We start from the raw sequence: 20,137 nt of genomic DNA on the forward strand, positions 1-20,137 counted from the left end.
AGTTTCTGTTGAGGAACTTACAGACATCATCTTAAAAATGAAAAGCAACTGGTCAACTGACTTGGATGAAATCCCATCCTCAATTATAAAGAAATGTCACACCCATATTCTCCACCCATTATGTTATCTAGTGAACTTATCCTTTGTTACCGGTGTGTTCCCAGATAAACTAAAACAAGCAAAAATCAAACCAGTGTATAAAAAGGGGATAAGCGTAGTGTAGATAATTACAGGCCCATAGCTCTGCTTTCACCCTTCTCAAAAATCATGGAAATTGCAATGAATAAACAAATTACAACTTTCTTAAATAAAAACAACATAATATCTAAATCACAACATGGTTTAGGTAAAGGCAAATCAACAACTACAGCAATATTCGAATACATCGAACATGTCAGACAACTCCTGGACAATAGGGAACAGTGTGTAGGTCTCATTCTCGATTTATCAAAAGCTTTTGACACAGTATCACATAACCAACTTCTGCAAATTAAATCACTATGGAATAAGGGGTGTAGTAAACTACCTTATATGCAGATGACACAAGCATTGCGCTAACTGGCAAAAATTAACAAATTCTAAAATCAAATATAAAAAGAACCTCAAACGAACTCTGCAAATGGTTCCCCACAAATAAGTTGACGATAAATAAAAACAAAACTTTAGCAATAAAATTCCATCATTCAAGAAATAAGAACAATGAAGAACCAGTAATAGAAATAGAAAATGAACACGTCAAATATACAAATTCCATAAAATTCCTGGGTATTTGGAACAGGAAAATCTCAACTGGGACACACATATTGAGCACCTAGGTGGGAATTTAAGCAAACCCATATATGGTATACGAACCTTAAGAATCATAATAAACAGGGAGACAAAAAGAACAACATATGTCAGTCCTTTCCAGTCGCAATTAACATACGGAATTGTTTTTTGGGGGAATACTAGAAACAGGGCAAAATGTTTTTATTCTGCAGAAGAGAGTAGTACGAATTATGGCTGTAAAGAAAATAAATTAACCATGTAGGAAAATCTTCAGGGATCTTGGCATTCTACCATTACCTTGCCTATATAGCTGTATTATGTTTACTGTGCTATGTAAAGCAAGATATGTCTAGTTTCTCCAAACGTATCAAGGAAGTAGTACATCAATACAACACAAGAGAAAAATACAATCTGGTTATACAAACTCCTAATACCACTCCTTTTGAAGAAGGTCCTAAATTCGTAGGTGTCCACCTGTATAATAAATTACCTGATCACATGAATACAATGGAATCAACTACCCAATTTAAGAAGGAATTAACAAAATTCTAATTACGACATTGTTTTTATTCAATAAATGAATTTCTAAATTTGTAAATATTAAATTACATAAATTGTCAACAAAGAGAGTTCGATTGTACAGAAAATGTAATTATACTATTTATATTATCATATACGAAGTATTCACTATATGCTATTATTGTGCCTAAATGATCATTAATCGATTCTGTATATATTTTGCATTCTTCCATGTTGTGTAAGTTACATATTTACTTTTACATTTTATATTTACACTAAAAAAATGTCTTCGCTTATTATTGTGCTCGCCTTAAATATTGTATGTAATTTTATTCCCATAGTGTTTTCTTCCTTTACTTGGATTTCCTTCATGTAGAAGTTCTTCAAATCATTACTGTAATTCTTGTCTAAAATTGTATTAACATTTTATTACTGTATGTATTGTTATATGACGATTTCCTTAGCTATAGACATTGTAATCTGAGATATAATTTGAAACTGTTAAACGCATAATGGCTTCCTATTAATTAACCTATCTGATAAACTTAATAAACCTCGTATTACGCCTAACCCACCAATGAATGCATTGTATAAATTGGGTTGCCCAGAAGAAAATATCGTTGTCCGGAAAATATTGGTGAAGAGTGTAAATACTAAACTTATTCTAATGTAAATTATTTAGTTGGGCATTGTCGTAATTCTGATCTGATTGTACTGCAGCTTTGAGGCTGTATTTAGTATATTAGTATAGAAAGGAATTAGCTGAACTGAACGAAATAGCGCATACCTTAGCATAGTATTTGGTATAGGGTCAGGCTGTGTGAGAGAAATGTAAGCGGGTCCTTGCTGCTAATCGGGACTTTCTGGAGCTAATAGCTGGTTCTTAGAGGTGCAAACAGTGTTTCTACTGATAGTATTGATCCTGACACTGTTGACCTGTTTAAATACTCTCGAATAATGTCAGCAGACGTGCAGAAATCATTTTCTGTATTCAAAAACCTGTTCTCGGATAGAAAATTTGAGGAAGTACCTTGTTTTCATGTGCATTCAATGGCTGACGTGTGATGACAGTTATAATGTGCTATAATGAGAATGTCAATAATGTATTTTTTTTGGAAGTTCCCCTTATGTGAAGTGTACAGTAATGGAAGAAGTACTTCCCCATAGAGGACTAATACCAATAGTTTTATGAGGGAAGCATTTCTTTCCACGACTTTATATGCCTAATTACAGCATGATTTAAAAATGTATTTCATTTGGTAGAAACTTTTTACTACCTATTTTCTAGATTTTAGTGCCTTTTTGCTTACCTACTTTGAATATTTTTAGTGCCTAACATCTGGTCTCTAGTTATTGTATTGGTTTTTTAATAAGAACTACTCAAAATATTGTGGTCACGGTTAAGTTTACAAATTATGAATGGTCGAATGTTCTACTCACACACAAATTTCTTTCGTTGAAATGCAATGATGTTAGTTTTATTCTCACTCATAAAAAAGATGCACACCGCCAGAAAAAAAAAGATATGTGCGTGGGGGTGCGTATGTGTGTGTGTGTGGCGGGGGGTGTCTCTACTGTGGTAGGTACTCAAGGGCATTAGTACACAATCAGACACTGGCGTCGCACAGTCGTGACAAGTGGTACCGGGCACAGAACGTGTCTGTGCCGTGCTTGCAGTCATTCAGTGGAACAGAGTTGGTTGAGGTGGCCCCAATACGGGACACCCAATGAGGTCAGTTTAACTCCCTCCTGAAAAATATTTTAAGCCTAATTATAAAATTTTAATTATTGTTATTATTTATTAAAGCATGAATCACATAAATATTACATCATAGGCAATAAAGGAAATAATGATCTTCTGCTGTCAAAAGGTATTAATTATTATAACCTCAGTATTTATAATCTCACAATGTGTCTGGTCCTTAACATCTACCTATTCCATTGATTCTCATAATCTCAATCTTAAAATGATAGATAATTAAACCTAATTACACTTAATTTAATTTAATTATATATCAGATGTAAGGGACAATGCCTACGACACCCCGGTGAAGTTGATGTCTCCCCCCGGAGGAAAGCGTATGGATTCAACACTGCTTGAAACGCAGTCCAGCTATTTTGCCACATCAACATTTTATTAACATGAAATATCTGTCAAATTTAGACTTGGTTTTTCAAGCTATCTCCTAAACTTTTATAAAACGGGACAAATTGCGATTTTTAATAATATCGACGGGTGAGCACAGATTTTATTTTATCTCTGGGGCAATTTGAAATCCAAGGTTTACACCAAAAACCCACACACGTTGGACGACCTGATGGAAAACGCGCCGTCCCATCCGTTATATTGAAGTGGCAGAATTACATAAGGTGCAGAAGAACATGTTGTGGCACGCCCAGACGTGTATTGAATCTGCACACCATAATTTTCAGCATCTTCTGCAATCAGTAAGTACATACTTCAATTCTTTTCATGATCCTTGGGATATACTGTTGATCGGAGCCTGGCTACTTTTAATTGCGACACACTGTATACACATGTGTGTGTGGGGGAGGGGGATTTTATTCACGAAGTTTTTTTGTAATATTCTGTATAATCCTGTATTTTCCCTTCTATGTTTTTCTTTTATGGGGTTTGTTCAACCTCGTCCAAGAATAGAGCCAATTGAATTAATAATATGCGGCTTCAAAGTCGAGATCTGTTTGCTACAATATGCAGTTCAGCCACAAAGGTTTGCACTCTCTCTCATTTCCCCATCTTGTGCATAACTTTTAATAATTTGTTTTGATATCGCAATAAAAATTTGTTCAGATAATTATTTACGTCCGTTTGTCTAATGTGCTACACACCCAACTATATTGCTAAACTGTCCACTCAGTTGCCCTCTATCACGCCACGGAAGGTGTCAGGTTAGAGTCCTGGCCTGAGCGTAGGTGTTTATTTGTGAGTTCCCATTAATCAATTTCGTCATTCATCATCCTCGTCGCCACGACTGGCCAAACGTGGAAGAAAAAGCGAAGGAAAATACAATCGGAATTTATTGTTAACTTGCAACGAAAATGGTTTAGAATTTCTCAAAACTCAAGATAAAAATAATGAACTGGGGATGTTTGCCTAAATATTGGTTGGGATGTGTTTTATGCGCCAGAATGAGCACCCGTGTGTTTCCTTGGTAACTTTAGCATTATAAGGTTTTAAGTTCTACAAATCCTTTTTTTTGTTATTAAATTTGAAATATGACTGGGATATTAAGAGTAATAATTGCTGACAGCACCTACAACTAAATTTCCCTGTGGGGTCTATGATTGCTTGTTCATCCATATAATGTAACTGCAACACTGTAAGTGCATGGGCATGTGTGTAGGAGTGTACTTGTGTCTGTGTATTGGGGTGGAGGTGTATGTGTGTTCCTTGTGCTTAAATAACATAATATTTTTTAAAATGGTATTTACTTGAATTGTTATTTATATGCTTTTTATTCATTTTTTCGAATTTTTAAATTTAATTGCAGACCCATGAATTTGAGGTGAAATGCAGAACCTCAACTTTCCCCTTCGGTACGTTCTTAGTAGAGAATAAATGTTCTCTCAGCGAGTAGTAATGGAAGACAAATGCTCGAGAAGGATGATACAGGGGCATTACAGCGTTACGTGTGTGAGGTTTTACATGCAAAATTTGGTGTTCTAGATACGCTATTGGATTAAAATATTCATAATGTACTGATTTCATAGAATTATTAAGGACTTTATGGTCTCTGCTAAAAATTAATAAAAATAACTTAGTAAGAAGGCATACGCTGAATGCATGAAAAGCATTAACAAAAGTGTGTTACGTGTGTGACGCTTTAAAAATGTATAAAATTCGGACTTCATTTGTCTATGAAGTATATAGGCCGCAGATGTTAGTAACTTTTATTGGTAAAATGTTTAAATTATATGCATTCACAACATCTAAACCTTAATGCAATTAAAAACAATAATAACTTTCATATTAATATTTTTTTGTTATTTCCATGGAGTAGAACTATTTTTCATGGAAAGCCCCTGCAGTGGATGTTGTCTAAATATAATTATCATTCGGCTACAAAGTTAATTACACGTTGCAATTTCCACATTCGAAAAAGACGAAATGTTTTTAGCATCTATTATTTGTTTAAATGTGAATCTCCAATGGTTTCTACAAAGCAATAAATAGATGAATAATGAATAAAACTATGTTAATAATATGTTTATTGTAAGATGAATTATTACACACTCTCTAATGAACCACTTTCCACCATCATATGTTCCCTTTAACCTCTCTCCTCTTCACATCTTGACCTTCAGTGCTCTTCGATACGATATTTCTTGTCTCTAATTTCAATAACAAACTTCAAATTAAAAAACTGAAATAGCAGGGGGTTTGGGCGTCGGGAGGGGAGAGGGTCGAACAAGTTCTTCGACCTCCCCTTGGAAATTTGCAAATTTCATTTCGAGTTACAAGAAAAACAGAAAGCATTTTACTTTTATTGTTAATAACGGAAATACAGTTAAGTTAGTTATTATTTGAACTGAATAACGAAGTATAAAGGGTGTTAAATCGAAGGAACTGGGTATAAAGTCAGGGGTGAGTTGATATTTTCGTCTTCTGCATTCAAACCAAAGAATAAATGCTTTCATATTTTTCAAAATTCCAAAAATGAGAGTTCTATGTAAAAGATCACACAACATAAACACTAGGGCTAAAATTTCGTCCTGACTTTAAAATTTCGTTTTCTTTGAACGAGGTGCGTGTTAACGTTAATAAAAAATACAATAGCTTTACATTTCGGTACATTAACTGTGTGAAATGTAAAAAAAAAAAATAGGAAAAACAGTAGTGCTGAATATCCACTATTTGGTAGACCGAGTAAAAATAATAATAATAAGTTTGGAATAAAATTTGTCTCCATTGGTTTGTAATAGTATTTTTTTTAGAAAAATAATAGTAATAAATATTATTATTATTATTTCTATTATTCAAGTTTTATCAATTGCCTGGCCTCTCCCCACAAAAATTTCTGGCGATGCCCATGGTAGGCGTTGGCACACACCAAACGGTACTTTTATTGTGGGTAGTTTCAGCCTTTCGGCCTTGCCTCGTAATATTCATATGGGGATGTTCCTTGGCAGTGTTTTTTATATTGACTGGTGAGTAACGCCTCACAGCTGTCGCGGGCGATGTGTTGTTAGCTGTTTGTTATTCGCTGTCGGAGATTTGCACTTCTTGATTTGTTGGAGGGAAGAGCAGCCGCGCTCCTTCGCAGTCCGTCATCCATCCAACTGTTGCCCCAGCCCGACGCTGCGTCTCTCTGTTGTCAGGTTGGGTGGGTGAGCTGTTTTCTCACTTGCGACGGGGCAGTTTATGCGTTCGTCGTGCTCGTTGTACGTGCCCGATGAGTTGTACTGTCGGGTTATGGGGCGGTTACCTAAATTTTCTCTGTTATAGGGTCCCTGTTGTCAATAACACCCCCTTCGCTCGCAGCCCTGAAACATTTTCAGCTGAATTGTATTCAACCCTCAGTTAGACATCGATATTATTGCAAGATTGCAACACTGTGAACTATACTTTTCATGCGTGTTTTTGTGTAGCTGAACGTTCTTTCCTTTTCCTTGTCATAAGCTCGGCTAAGGGAAGCGACAAGCGACACGTGACGCATGCCGCTTGGGATCCAATCAACATCAACATTGCAAATCGTAACGTCATGAGAGGCCGCACATGCCTACGTCCGATTGGTGAAATCCCCAAGAGACACGTGTCGCCTATCGCTTCTCGCTTCGGTGTGAAATCTTCCTAAGCCAAGTAAAGTTAACGTTACTCGCATGCGTCTGAATAAATAACAATAATAATATCGAGACACTGAGAACACAGCAGATTTGGATGTTGCACTGAGATTGGTTAGTGAGGAAGGGAGCAGAGAGGGATATGTTGGTAACGAAAGTGTGCATGGAAGTGACCACATGTCCGAAAGAGAACATGACACCTTCTGTTATTATACGGGGTGTGGCTAGAAAATAACCAGATTGATGTTGCTGTCGACAAACGGCAAGCGCGTCAAGTTTAAGCGGTGCATTAGTGTATAACGAGATATCCTGCCTATCGACTGTGTGATTGCCCAGGGTGCGCGGTGCTCAGTTCCGTTGTAGCTGTGCTCCGTCGGAAAAAAGTTAAGTGTGAAAGTGGAACAGGTATCAATGTGAAGTTTCTTATGAAACTCGGAAAATCCGCCACAGACACTTATGTTTTGTTGAAGGAAGTGTACGGAGATGAGTGTTTATCACGCACTCAATTGTTTGAGTGGTTTCAAAGGTTTAAAGAGGGACGAGAAGTGATCGCGGACGACTCGCATCCTGGACGGTCTTTCACGTCAAAAACGGAATCAAACATTGCAAATGTCGGTGAATTGATTCGAATTGGGTACCCGAAGGTCAAACTGTCAACCAACATTATTTCATTACGGTGCTGACGAGCCTTCGTGAGCGAGTAAGATGATGACGACCTGATTTGTGGAAAAGCAAGTCATGGATTCTTCATCAGGACAATGCTCCAGTCCACACGGCATTGTCAGTCAAGGCCTTTTTGGCCAAGTATAGAATCCCAGTGTTAGAACATCCATCCTATTCGCCGGATCTTGCTCCGTGCGCCTTTTCTTATTCCAAAAAATCAAGTCAGCACTGAAAGGAACCAGATTTACGACCGTAGAATCTGTGAAAACAAAAGCGACGGAGGTCATGAACATGGTTTCAGAATATGATTTCCAGCACTGCTTCCAGCAATGGAAGATTCGTATGTAACGGTGTATCGATAGTGCAGGGTAGTACTTTGAAGGGGATAATGTTCATGTAGTACAAAATAACCAATAAAAGATTTTGTAGCAGCAGTCCGGTTTTTTTCTAGCCACACCTCGTATATTTATTATATTTTATTTATGCGTGCGGGGAACAACTGTCACCCTCTTGCAACTCACGTTAACTTTATATCATTTATACATCACTTAAAAGCGCATCAGATAAAGAAGTAGCTAGAACGTCCTCCAGTTGGACACCAGTTACAAAGTCAGTCCGCTGCTCCTTGTGTCAGACTCTCTGTAGCTCATCAGAGCATGCTGGGTAACAAGTAACACAACACTAATATATGAAATTAGACACTGTAATATGTTCACAAATACATATGCATTGTTTCAATTATATAAGTTTACAAATAACATTCACAATCCGTGCCTTCAGGCTAAATTCCTTAAGACAGAAAATATGAAAATATCAATTCTCATAACATTTCAAAACTAACAAATAAGGCACTAGAACATTCAAAATTATCGTTGAGCAATTCGCATCAATGTCATGAACGTTTAATCACATAATTAGCCCCGTACTTACAGTATCGGCAAGAAGGAAAACGCGAAAACCGAAAACCAATCTAGGATTTTCACCGTTACCAAGTTCTTGTTGATTCCTCCACTTCTTTTGTTTCTCCGACCCAGCCCGTCGTTAGTTGAACATGTTCAGGCGGGTTCATACACTTCCTCTGCCGAGATGGAAAAGTGACGTCAACACTAACAGAATATGACGCATTTCAAATCATATGTACAAGTTCCAACAACAACTGTTCCAGTCTAACTATAGTTATCTGTGACATCTTGCGCATTATTAGATATAAGTCAAGGTAACTTAATATACTATAAGGTAGCGCCATCCGAAAATTGCCGATCATGCACGAGCGCGTGACGTCTTATGGGAGGATCGGTTATGCTCGGTGCCCCTTCGGTTATGTTCGTTCGGGGCTTGGCCGAAGCAAACGGCCGCTATAATTTCTATACAAGGTTCAGAGAGGGAAAGTGTTTTATTACTTTGAGGAGGAGGAATTATTAATTATCGAAACTTCGGGATGGTATTGAGGCATTCCTTTAATGATTAGTAACATGACTGATTGATTGAGTTGGTGTTTCAACAAGTCCACTTTATGCACAGAGAGGCTAATCGGGACTGGATCTACAGTTTAAAGTGGGATCCGAACTACTATGTCCCTCCACCGGGTATTGAACCCGGGATTCCTTGATTACAAGGCAACGAAGCTACCATTGCGCCATCGGGGAGGCACTAGTAGTAACATAATTGAAAACTCGCAAACGTATTGTGAAAATCCATACTTTTCAAACTTTCTGATCGATGTGTTACAAAGATAGTTGCGCATGTTCTCATTTACCATGTCTTCATTCTATAATCATAGTATACTATAATTTTAACATGCTAAAGAAGAATTGCATGAATGAAAGAGTTAAAAAGGAAATGATCGTTTCATAGATTTATTTTGTTTATTTGTTTCACTCCGCTTGTCTGCCACTTTGGGCTAATCGCGAAGACAAGATAGTAAAATGTCACGTAATTGCCTTATAACGACAGTAAAGGATATTATACTTCTTGAATAAAATGTATATTCCGGTTTTATAACATTATGTACACGATATTGAGCATTGTATGAAATAAATACAATGCCCATTAATGAAGTTTTACTACTGCGTTCAATTTAATATTTCACAAATATAATGTGGATGATTTTGTACCTTTCTACTCAGTGTAAACAAAGGATGTCATACTCTCCTTTCGTGGAAAATTTTCTTTAAAACAGTAAGCTCTTTGTGGTGTAGTTGACGAACTATATACTTGTGCCACGAGCTCGGCATATAGAATAGTTTTTCCTGGATATAGACGACTAAAATGTATTTGGAAATGTAATAGGAAAATCCAAGACAAAGTCCAAAAATGAAATTTTACTATTTAACGATTCATACCCTTGTACAGTCCTTCATTGTGATTTCTTGTAACTTATTTGCTATATTTTCATTTATGCTTCAGATATATAATATTATCTTAACCTGTTCTAAATGTCACATGTACAAGAGAGAAATATAATTATCAACATTATTACCCTAATGTCAGTGAACATCAAGTTAAATCTAATTAATGATTATCAATTAAAGGACAGAGTTAATAGAAAAACTATTCTCTGAAGAATTAATTATGTCCTCTGAATTCGTAATTTGGCCCAAGTTTAGATTGCAGGGTGATAATCTCTTCATTACACACTTTCCCCAAGATATTCGTGAGTTTTCTTGTTACATTGTCGGTTAGGTTATGTTGAAGATTTTGAACTTGTTTAGTTTTTTTGGTTAAAGCAAGTTGCAAGAGCTTGTTCTTAATCTTTAACTTATTAATTTCTTTATGTAAACGTGTGTTGTTCTTCTGTAAGCGATTAATAGTGTTTTCCAACAACGAAACATTGCTAGCAGTTTATGTACCTACGTCTATTTTTATTTTTTTCGGCGACATAGTATTTAGCTTATTTAAGGAACGTTTCCTTATTTCACACCTTTCGTAGCGTACATCTCCACAGTCTTTATCAGCACATCCTAAAAATGATTCATGTTTTGAAGAGGAAGGTTCAGGAGAATTTGCTACACCACATTCTCTATTATTTTGCACTGAAGTACTATGGTGTAATTTTAGTGATGGCACTGCAGTTGGCTTCAGTACTTTTTTTGTTGGCAAACACAGAAGTTCTGCTCTTAGATCTCGCACATAGTCTTCTTTACAAAAATGGGCACTGCATACTCTAGTATTTTTAATATTAATATTATGTTCTCGATCACAAGCACGAATCCACTGTTTACTTACACGATTATCAGCCGGAGATCTATGATATTTTATATCACTTCCTTTAGTTTTTTGGTTATAATTCTCACAGCTTGTTACTGCACAATTAGGCATGATTATAGGTGGAATGAACAAAACAATCTCATTTCAAGAGAAATAATACAATAAAAATATATCGAATGCGACAAAATCAATAACCTGCTTGTTCCGATTTTTGCGACGTGTTAGTAGCTAAATGTACCCCGCACCAAACTTACTGCACATAGCAACGAGCACCGTCAAACCCGATCCTCCCAGATGACGTAATGCATACGTACTTCACATAGCAACGAGCACCCCCTGGATATAAGTAACATTTAAAAATTTTAACATTTTACAAATATAAAACCTCAGGTTTGTTACACGGATTACATTTAGACTATATATATCGAGAAAATACATCATCACATTTCTTTCGAGTTTATAATATGACCTACTTCTTTTGAAAATACAAATATTATTTTCGTTACAGCTAATCGCTAGTCTATTTATTTCTTTTCATGTTGTACACAGTGCCACGTTTTCGTAAAATGTGAACCTGTATTTGATCGTGTACATGTGCAGTTTCAGACCGTTCAAGATTTCCTGTTCAACGACTTTCAATTGTCGATTTTTGGCGTTCAATTCAACGACTTGTTCGTGATTCATTTGATCGTGTACAAGACGCTTAACATGAGCTACCCCAACTGGGCTACTTTGACATAAGAAAATCTAATGTTGGGGCAAACTGCAAGAACATAGATACACACATTTGCATAGAGGATATATATATACACAGAAAAAAACATTATACTTGGTTGCCGGCCAGCTTTCAAATAAATGTAATTAGAAAATAGCGAAGATCCATCCGATCTTTAAAACTCCCACAGGTAATCCTTAAGGAAAGATCGAAGTTGGACCTTCAATTATACACTGGAAGATAGCATTATTCATTAAAGAGACAAATTAGAAACTTTCGATCAAATACTTCTTTCTTCTTGTGATGATGCTAAGGAATACCTCCTCTTCTTTCGTATCTTTGGCAGAGAAATGCTGATTTGACATTGCAATGAATGGCTCTTAACCTTGCATCAACATCAACGGAACCGCACGAATCCAGGAATTCTGGTGCATAATTTGCCCGATGATCGTCTATTATATGATTTCCCCAATGATGGTACATCCCTTCAAGTATGTCTCCTGAAAGAATGAAAAAAATTAAATCGAATTATCCGACATCACTTATTGGACTTGAAATTATAAATGCGTCGGACCCGGCAGTGAATTAGGAATGTTGTGCGTTTCCTACGTCACTGCTGATCTTGCAGAGAAATGTTTGTTACGACTGACCGAGTTTCAATGGATGGCTTGGATGCCCACGCTCCGGAGCAAGGAGCCAGATTCTAAGAAACGGTTCACTCCGCTCCGGAGCGGAGCAGCGGGATTCGGAAGATTTCTCGCTTCGCTCCGGAGCGAGGAGCGAAATTTTAGGAAATGGTTCACTCCGCTCTGGAGCGGAGCGCTACCTTGAGACGCTCCGCTCCGGATTGAAGCAGAGGAAGTTGGAAAATTTCTCGCTCCGCTCCTGAACGAGGAGCGATATTCTAAGAACTTGCCCACTCCGCTCCATAGTCGCTCGGAGCGCTCAAGCTTGGATAATACGAGTGTATACAGAAATCTAACGATCAAAGGTTCCGAGTACATAAGTAATTTTGTTTGTGGAATTTGTACGGCATTTGAACATCGCCCGTTATTCTTGTTATAAAACTGATTATTACTAAAGCTAACGCCACGAAAACAGTCCAGTCGAGATCACGTCACCCACCTACAGTGTTGCCAATAAGCAAGGAATAATACTTATACAATACACCGTAGAAGAAGTGTGGCAAACCTGGAGAGCCAGGGATGTGGAGGAGGCAAGGGGAAGCTCCGATGTTCACTGCACTGTTTTCGTGAAGAGAGCGATAATACTATCCATATTGCCGGCCCCCTTGGCGGAGTGGTTAGCACATTGCGCTGCGATATCCGCTGTACCCGGTGTTCGTATCCTTATCACACCGCAAATGTATGACAGGCCAGTGATAGTGATTTAAACGGCGAGTACCTACTAGTAGACGAGACGTCCAGGTAGCCCCAATGTTAAATGTCTCTCCGTCAAGTCTTTTCCAAACGCGGAGATAATTTACATAAATGCAGTACAGGACGGAAAATCACAGAAATTCCTCCTAGATACGGGTTCTATGATTTCTGTAATTCGCTCCAAGGACGTTCCAGCTAGTGCAAAACGTTTCCAGTTTCCCACTCTCATACAGGGTGTGTGAAACATGTGTTAACCTTTTCCAAAGATGCATTTACATTCCGCCACCCCTTTCGGGTTCTTCCAAATTTTGAACAGGGAGCAATTCTGGGAAACGACTTTTTAACTAATCAGAAGGCTAATTTGGACTTCCATACAAATCGTTTCACTCTATATCGCTTTGGATCTCCAGTGAAATCTATTCAGGGCCACTAACCACAGAGCTTTTGACTTGTCTGTAAAAATGGCTCACATGATACGGGCTAATCTCACTCTCGAATTTGTTGCGCCGAGGAAGATAAAGGTAAAACCTCGTTCTCATCTTTGCATTCCTGTGCAATTGGTGAACGGTCTCGCCGATTCACACACGTTATTGGAACCTGACATGCCTTTTCAAAATAAAACTGGGTTATTAATACCTCGGGCTATATTAGATGCATAGACAAACCTTATCTGGATTACCAATCCAATGACGCATAAAATTACAATTCCCAAAGCGGTTGAAAGACAGTTCGACATAAATCCAGAACTTGCGCCCGTTCAGAAAAAAACAATTATTGCACCTCTTCAATAAATATTCCCACGTTTATTTGTGGTCCGAGACTAACGTCGGTCGAGCTACTAATTACACACAGACACCAGTCACGGCCGTACCCTGTGCCCATTCATTTAATGAAAGAAATGAATGAACAAATTTATTCCCTTTTGAAGCAAGGTGTCATCCGGGAATCTACGTCCCCTTACAAGTCGCCTGTGTTTCACGTGCGTAAAAATAACGGCAAATACCGTATTGTGCAGGATCTTAGGGCACAAAACTTTAATACCAACTTTGATGCTATAGGTATGAACTACCTCAATGAAACTCTATATCAAATGGGCGGCAAACGCTTCTATTGTAATTTGGATCTTCACGAGTCTTATTTTCAGCTAACAATTTCGGAAGACAGCAATCCCTATACGGCATTCACGGTGCCCGGCAAAGGCCATTTTGAACTTAATTTCGCAGCGATCGGAGCCAGTACTATAACTTGACAAGTTTAAAAACAAGACGTTGCAATCCATTGTTTGCGCACCTCGCATCACATTTCCCCACCCCATTGTCTGCGGCGACTTTAGTTCGCAGTGTTGCAAACCTGGAGAGAGAAGAATCGTCTGAGAATTTTCAACGAAATTTGAATGTGAAAGGCAAGAATTAGTATCCCCTCACCTACGCTACCTATTGATTACGCTAAATTCTAAATACATTTTGATATTTTCCCTTTAAACCTTAAATGAATTAAGTTATATTAGGGATATTTCTTACCAGCATAAGAAATGTAAGAAATAAAATGATAGAAAAATGAAAAATGTATAACCGATAGAACTGAGCTCACCTTCTAAATGTTTTCTAGTTCTCCTTCTTCAGTTTCACTCTCCCACTCATCCGAGTCTGTGTCTACCGATGAATCTGAATCGGCTTCACCAAATCTAATTATCAGTTCATCTACACGCTCGTCCATAAGTCCATCTCTTTCAAAGTAAGAATCTTCAATTTTTTCACGTGTTCACAACATTTAATCCATTTCTGTACAGAATATTCACTAAATAATTTTCCCAGCAATTCTTTCTTTGCGTCCAGTGAATCCGAAATGAATTCCCTTGCCTTACCCTTGATTCCCCCCCCCCCCCCCCACACACACAAGTTCAATGGGATATAAGTCTGCGTGGTAAGGCGGTAAATTTCGTGTCAATACTGTTTCACATAAGGTACACTTTGAATTTTTAAGTACAATTGCCTTTTGTTAATTGTTCACAATGCTTTCACTCTATTCTCCGAATCAATTTCAGTTTCGTTTGCAGGTTTGTCTGTCGCTGAGAGCCACTGTACCATGAAAATCGTCATATTTGTTTTAGCTTAATTTTGCTGAGCTGGCACCACTGGTACTCTCAACGCCAGACCACTGAGTAGAAGAGTGGTGGGGAGGATGACGTAATAGGAAGTGCTCCGCAGCGATCTGCGCATATCGGGACTTAACTCGTCAGGCTATAGCCCGGCGGGCCTCACGCGATGTACTAAATTGTGTTGTGTGAATATTGATTCTTCTACATTTGCCTCATACATGGATTACTTATTCTGTCTTGCGGAAGAGTTCTCAGGTTTATTGACCACCCTCGAACGGCTGTTCCAGTGTTTAGAAGTGGCGGGTCTGAAACTTACCCCGTCCAAGTGTTCATTTGCTTATTCGCAGATCATTGCCCTCGGGAATCGGGTTGGTCGCTTCGGATATTCTATTTCAGATAAGATTATTGACTATTACACACTACATCCAGCCCAAAACCGTCACGAACGCCGCTTTTTGGGCCTTACTTCCTACGTCTGGCGGTTTATTAAAGACTACTCGGACATTTGCTGCACTGCTTCAGGCACTGGTAGGAAAGAATAAACGTTTCAAATGGGAACAACCACAACAAGACGCCTTTGAAGCTCTAAACAAAGCTTTAATTACAGACCCGTTCTTTTGCCTTATAAACCTGAGAAAGAGGTTCGCGTGTATACTGATGCTTCCAGCTCCGCTATTTCCGGTATTTTGATGCAACAAAACTCTGAAGGAGCGTGGCTTTCTTGCGCGTACTGCTCACGAAAGTTGTAAGATCATGAGACTAGGCTCGGGATCATTTAACTCGAACTGCTGGCAATTCTTTATAAATTAAAAAGCTTCCGGTTCTATTTTTTAGGACGTCACTTTCATATGTTCACCGACAGTAATAGTATTACTTATCTGCGCACGACCCAGTCTCCCTCTCCTAAGATCTTAAGATGAGCCTTAGCGATAGATGAATACTCCTTTACGGTTTCCCATTGCCGCAGTACTCATAATCCGGCGGACTCGTTGTCCCGTGATACTGGCATCGAACCAACAGAAGACGCACCAGAATTGGAAAAGACCAGGGTTTTATTCATGCAGGACAAAACCACTGATATTGCCTCCCATTAACGCGTCGATGAAACCTTTGACGCTGTCATTCGTATTTTGGAGGATCCTAAGGGGGAGGGCAACCAAGCTCCCGCGCCCTTCAACGGCAGACATGTTATTATTCTATGGAAAATGTTCTGCTCTACCGTCTCCATAGTATGGCCTCGGTGTCACAGAAACTTCTGTGCATACCGACCGCCCTCGTTGCATTAGTTGCCCACCGGAGGTGGGCACATGGGCTTTTCGAGAACTTACAATCGGGCCCTGAAAGAAATTTATTTTCCGTATATGAAAAATTATATACGTACAGAAAAAATCCGAGAATGCGCGGTTTGTCAGGCCAACAAACGACCGATCGGTTATCCACCTGGCGAGTTATTGACTTATCCGCCACAAAAATCATTTCAGTTAATTGCGATTGACTTTAGTGGCCTGTATCCTGCTTCAGGACCACTGAAACATAGATATATATATATAATCGCGGAGACGGACATTGCAACCCGCTATATGATAGCGCGTTCGACTACAGACGTCTCCGCTCAATCTGATGCAGACTTCCTGTATGAGGACATTATTCTGCGTTGGGGGATCCCCGAGAACCTTTATTCTGATAAAGGTAGTGCGTTTACTTCTAAGCTTTTCCAGGCGTAAACCTCAAGTTCGCGCCCACCGCGTGTCATAATCCCTTAGGCTTTCAGGAACGTGGACATGCTGTGTTGCAACATATTCTCAAAAACTTTGTGAATAACTCGCACACGAATTGGAAATTATATCTTGCCCAGGCTCCGTTTTCATAAAACACGGCCCGCCAGCAGATCTTGCGTTATTCGGTGTTCTTTCTCTTGCATGGTTTTGAAACACGCACGCCCTGGTCTGTAATGCTACATAGAGGGATATATACCAATATGGAGAACGAAATGCGATTTAAAATCCTAGACAAGGCGCGTACAGCGGCCGCAGAGCATCTCCAGGCGCGCCACCAGGCCGTTAAAAAAGCTTATGACAGACGACATGCTCAAGTAACATTTAATAATGGCGATGAAGTACTTATTTTTTATGCCACGCAGCGAATTGGGACATCTCGCAAATTTTGTGGATGTTTCACCGGGCCCGGTACGGTAATGGAACGTGTTAACCCTAATTTGTTTCGGGTCCAATTTCTCGAATAAGCGCGGTCAGGTGATCATTGACGATATTGGAATCTAGCACGTTAAACTATTCCATCGCCATACGCCTGAGTCCGAAAATGAGTTGGGAGCGGAAGGCCCATGTGAATATATAAAAAATTTCAATTATTAAATTTCTTGGTTACTGGTATTTACAATTTTGTTAGTATAAATCCTTCACGTTATTACCTTGTATTTATTCCATGATTTTTTTTCTTGGGTCTTGACACCAAGTTCTTTTTAGGACATACAGGCATTATTTACATTTCAAAAGTGTCTACACAATTCGAGTGCCCCGAACAATGTTTAAGAGGGACTGTCCTCTTGACGGAATCTCGAATACGCCTTCGTTGTTTCTTTATTATTATTATTATTTTGACGTGTGGCAGGTGCCTCAGCGCGTGCCGAGTGTCATGTGAAAAATAAGTTCGTCGTCAGCGCTGACACCAGAGATTGCTCTGTCAGCGCCACCGGAGATTCATAAGACGCACGCCGTCTCGCGAACCGCAAATCGGTTCAGTATGTAATACAGGATGTTCATGTTCATACTCTGCGTGATATTGCGTTGTGTTTATTTTTTGGTTGTATACCCATTTTTGCCTTGTTTCATTGTTCTCTGTTTTTGTTCAAATATACTATTTTTCTATCCTTGACTGGACAGGATGGGTACCCACGACTATTTTTTTAGGCAGCATGATTACAAAAAATTAACTTCCCCACGTGAATCTAATTTTTTGCCCCAGGCCGGTGTGCCGTATCACGCCGTAGGCGTGAGTTCGAACCTAGGACCCGGGCAGCATAAATAAATAAGCTAATCATGTTATAAAAAGGGCTTCTTGAAAGATAATCACACCAGCAACCTTCAGCGAATTGGAAAAGACTCCGCTGACATTGCATTAGGCCGGTACAATATGGAAATCAGGAAATCGGCGTTTTTCCTCAGAATCGACGTTGCCAAAGAATGCGATCGAGTCAACTGTCTTAACGGCCGATAGTTCGAATTTAATAAATAGGTCGCGTGAGAAAATCTCTTTCTTAGTTGTCTTCTGTTTTTCGTCAGATGAAGTAGTTACAAAAGAACTCCGTTTCTAGTTACTTTCTGTTTACATTGAATCCAGGTATCGCGAGAGAGCTCGATAGTTGCTATAAGTTTAGAAAAAGGAGCGAACAAACGATCGGGAAGTTAAAGTTTATCGTTTAGAATATCGGTCTACAAGAGTACAGAGTTGCTCCCGGAGTTGCTCCCTCGTCCGTATTATTACGGAGTAGGGCTACATCGCAACGAGGACCGTCGGAGAAGAGATTGCTGCAGAGCTACTGGTAAACTAACATTCCTTATGTTTTTCCTCACCTCGCCTGCTCAGTCAAGGGTAGTGTTTTTAAATAGAAGTCCATGTGTTTTTATTTCACTGGGCTAGTCCCCTTGCAGTCTGAGTGTAGACGTAGGTCTTCAGGGCTACTCCCTTTCTCTTACAACAATCTTCTCGCTTATCAAGCAAGTGGCCAAAGGCTGTCATAAGCCTATCTACGATCTCCTTAATCTAAACAACGTTGTGTTTATACGTTATTAAGAGTGAGACAGATATCAAACATTAGATTATCATTAAACTTTCATGTTCTTTTAGTATTTGTAAAAAAATAATAATGATGCAATTTAAATAATTATACATTCCTCTTAAATACGAAACTTCATTATAAGTCTTGAATATTGAATGTGCCGTGAAAAATTATATTCATAAATTGAAGCATTCCACCGAATTACGCTCTATGGCACATTTCAGTGAACAATGGATGCAACCTGTTGTATGTTACTTGCCTACAGTAGAAAAAAACATAAAACCTTATGCAAACACAGTATCAATCTTTAGGCAACAACTTTTTTCTTGAATTTTCAAAAATACTTGTAGTAGAAATTAATACCGTAGGGACCAGATAAAAGTATATTATTCATTTCCAATTAAATCTTCATTATATTGTATGGAAAATTTTAGACAGATGTGTTATTGTGTGTTCTGAAGTAGATATAATATGCATAAATGAAGAATATTAGAAGAAGGATTTTTTTTAATTATTCAATCGGTTCTATTTATTATTAAAAAAAGGCACACCGGGTCTTCTAGCTTTAGATAAAGTAAATTGTTCACTTATTTGTCTTTAAACCTCTATCAAATGTTCTACCAAAATTGTAAATGAAATTAACATCTTCTTGCACGTCTCTAGTGATAATGTGAGAGTAAAAGTGTATTAAAATGAATTAAGTCAGTTTATTTTAACAACAATAACTTTTCGAAAACAAAACAGAATAAAAAATATTAACCTACCAAGTACAGTTTCGTGCATTCCAGCTGTGTTTGTGTCATGGAATCCTATTAACACAAGTCTTTTCAACACTGTATTACATGGAATTCCCCGCTTAGATAGAAGTTTGGCTATAACCTTTTCCTCCAATTGTGTAGAGATAACAGCTAAATGACTTCCTTGTTTTGCACACGTGGCCGCTGCCTCATCCCAAGTTTTTAGTTGTTCGTGGTATATGTAATTCCCAGCGTGATACCCCGCCTTGTACTTGATTTCCGGATATTCACATTCCAGTCGTAAGATTTCTGAAGTGGAAGAAGAAAAAACTCATTTTGGGTATTTCTTGTTAGCCTATTATTTGAAACTACTAAGTTCCACATTTAGCTATTACAACAAAACTAGTGCAGGTTGAGTCAAAAGTCAAGTTACATAGGGATTTATAGTTTATC

The 20,137-nt window shown here is 38.4% G+C and overlaps 1 protein-coding gene across 1 annotated transcript in view; it reads right to left on the reverse strand.

Moving 5' to 3' along the window:
* Positions 1–8,437: 8,437 nt before the first annotated feature.
* The window catches only part of LOC146005314 (hemolymph lipopolysaccharide-binding protein-like), a 28,090-nt gene continuing 16,390 nt past the window's right edge, over positions 8,438–20,137 (reverse strand). The window contains exons 3-4 of the mRNA XM_083144464.1: positions 19,712–19,993; positions 8,438–12,174 (exon numbers count right to left, since the gene is read on the reverse strand). Coding sequence (XP_083000590.1) covers positions 11,984–12,174; positions 19,712–19,993 — 473 coding nt within the window. The 3' untranslated portion in view covers positions 8,438–11,983. The remainder of the gene's footprint in view (positions 12,175–19,711; positions 19,994–20,137) is intronic.

The sequence above is a fragment of the Lepisma saccharinum genome, chromosome 23 (assembly GCF_977018435.1).
Source record: "Lepisma saccharinum chromosome 23, izLepSacc3.1, whole genome shotgun sequence".
Classification (NCBI taxonomy): Eukaryota; Metazoa; Arthropoda; class Insecta; order Zygentoma; family Lepismatidae; genus Lepisma; species Lepisma saccharinum.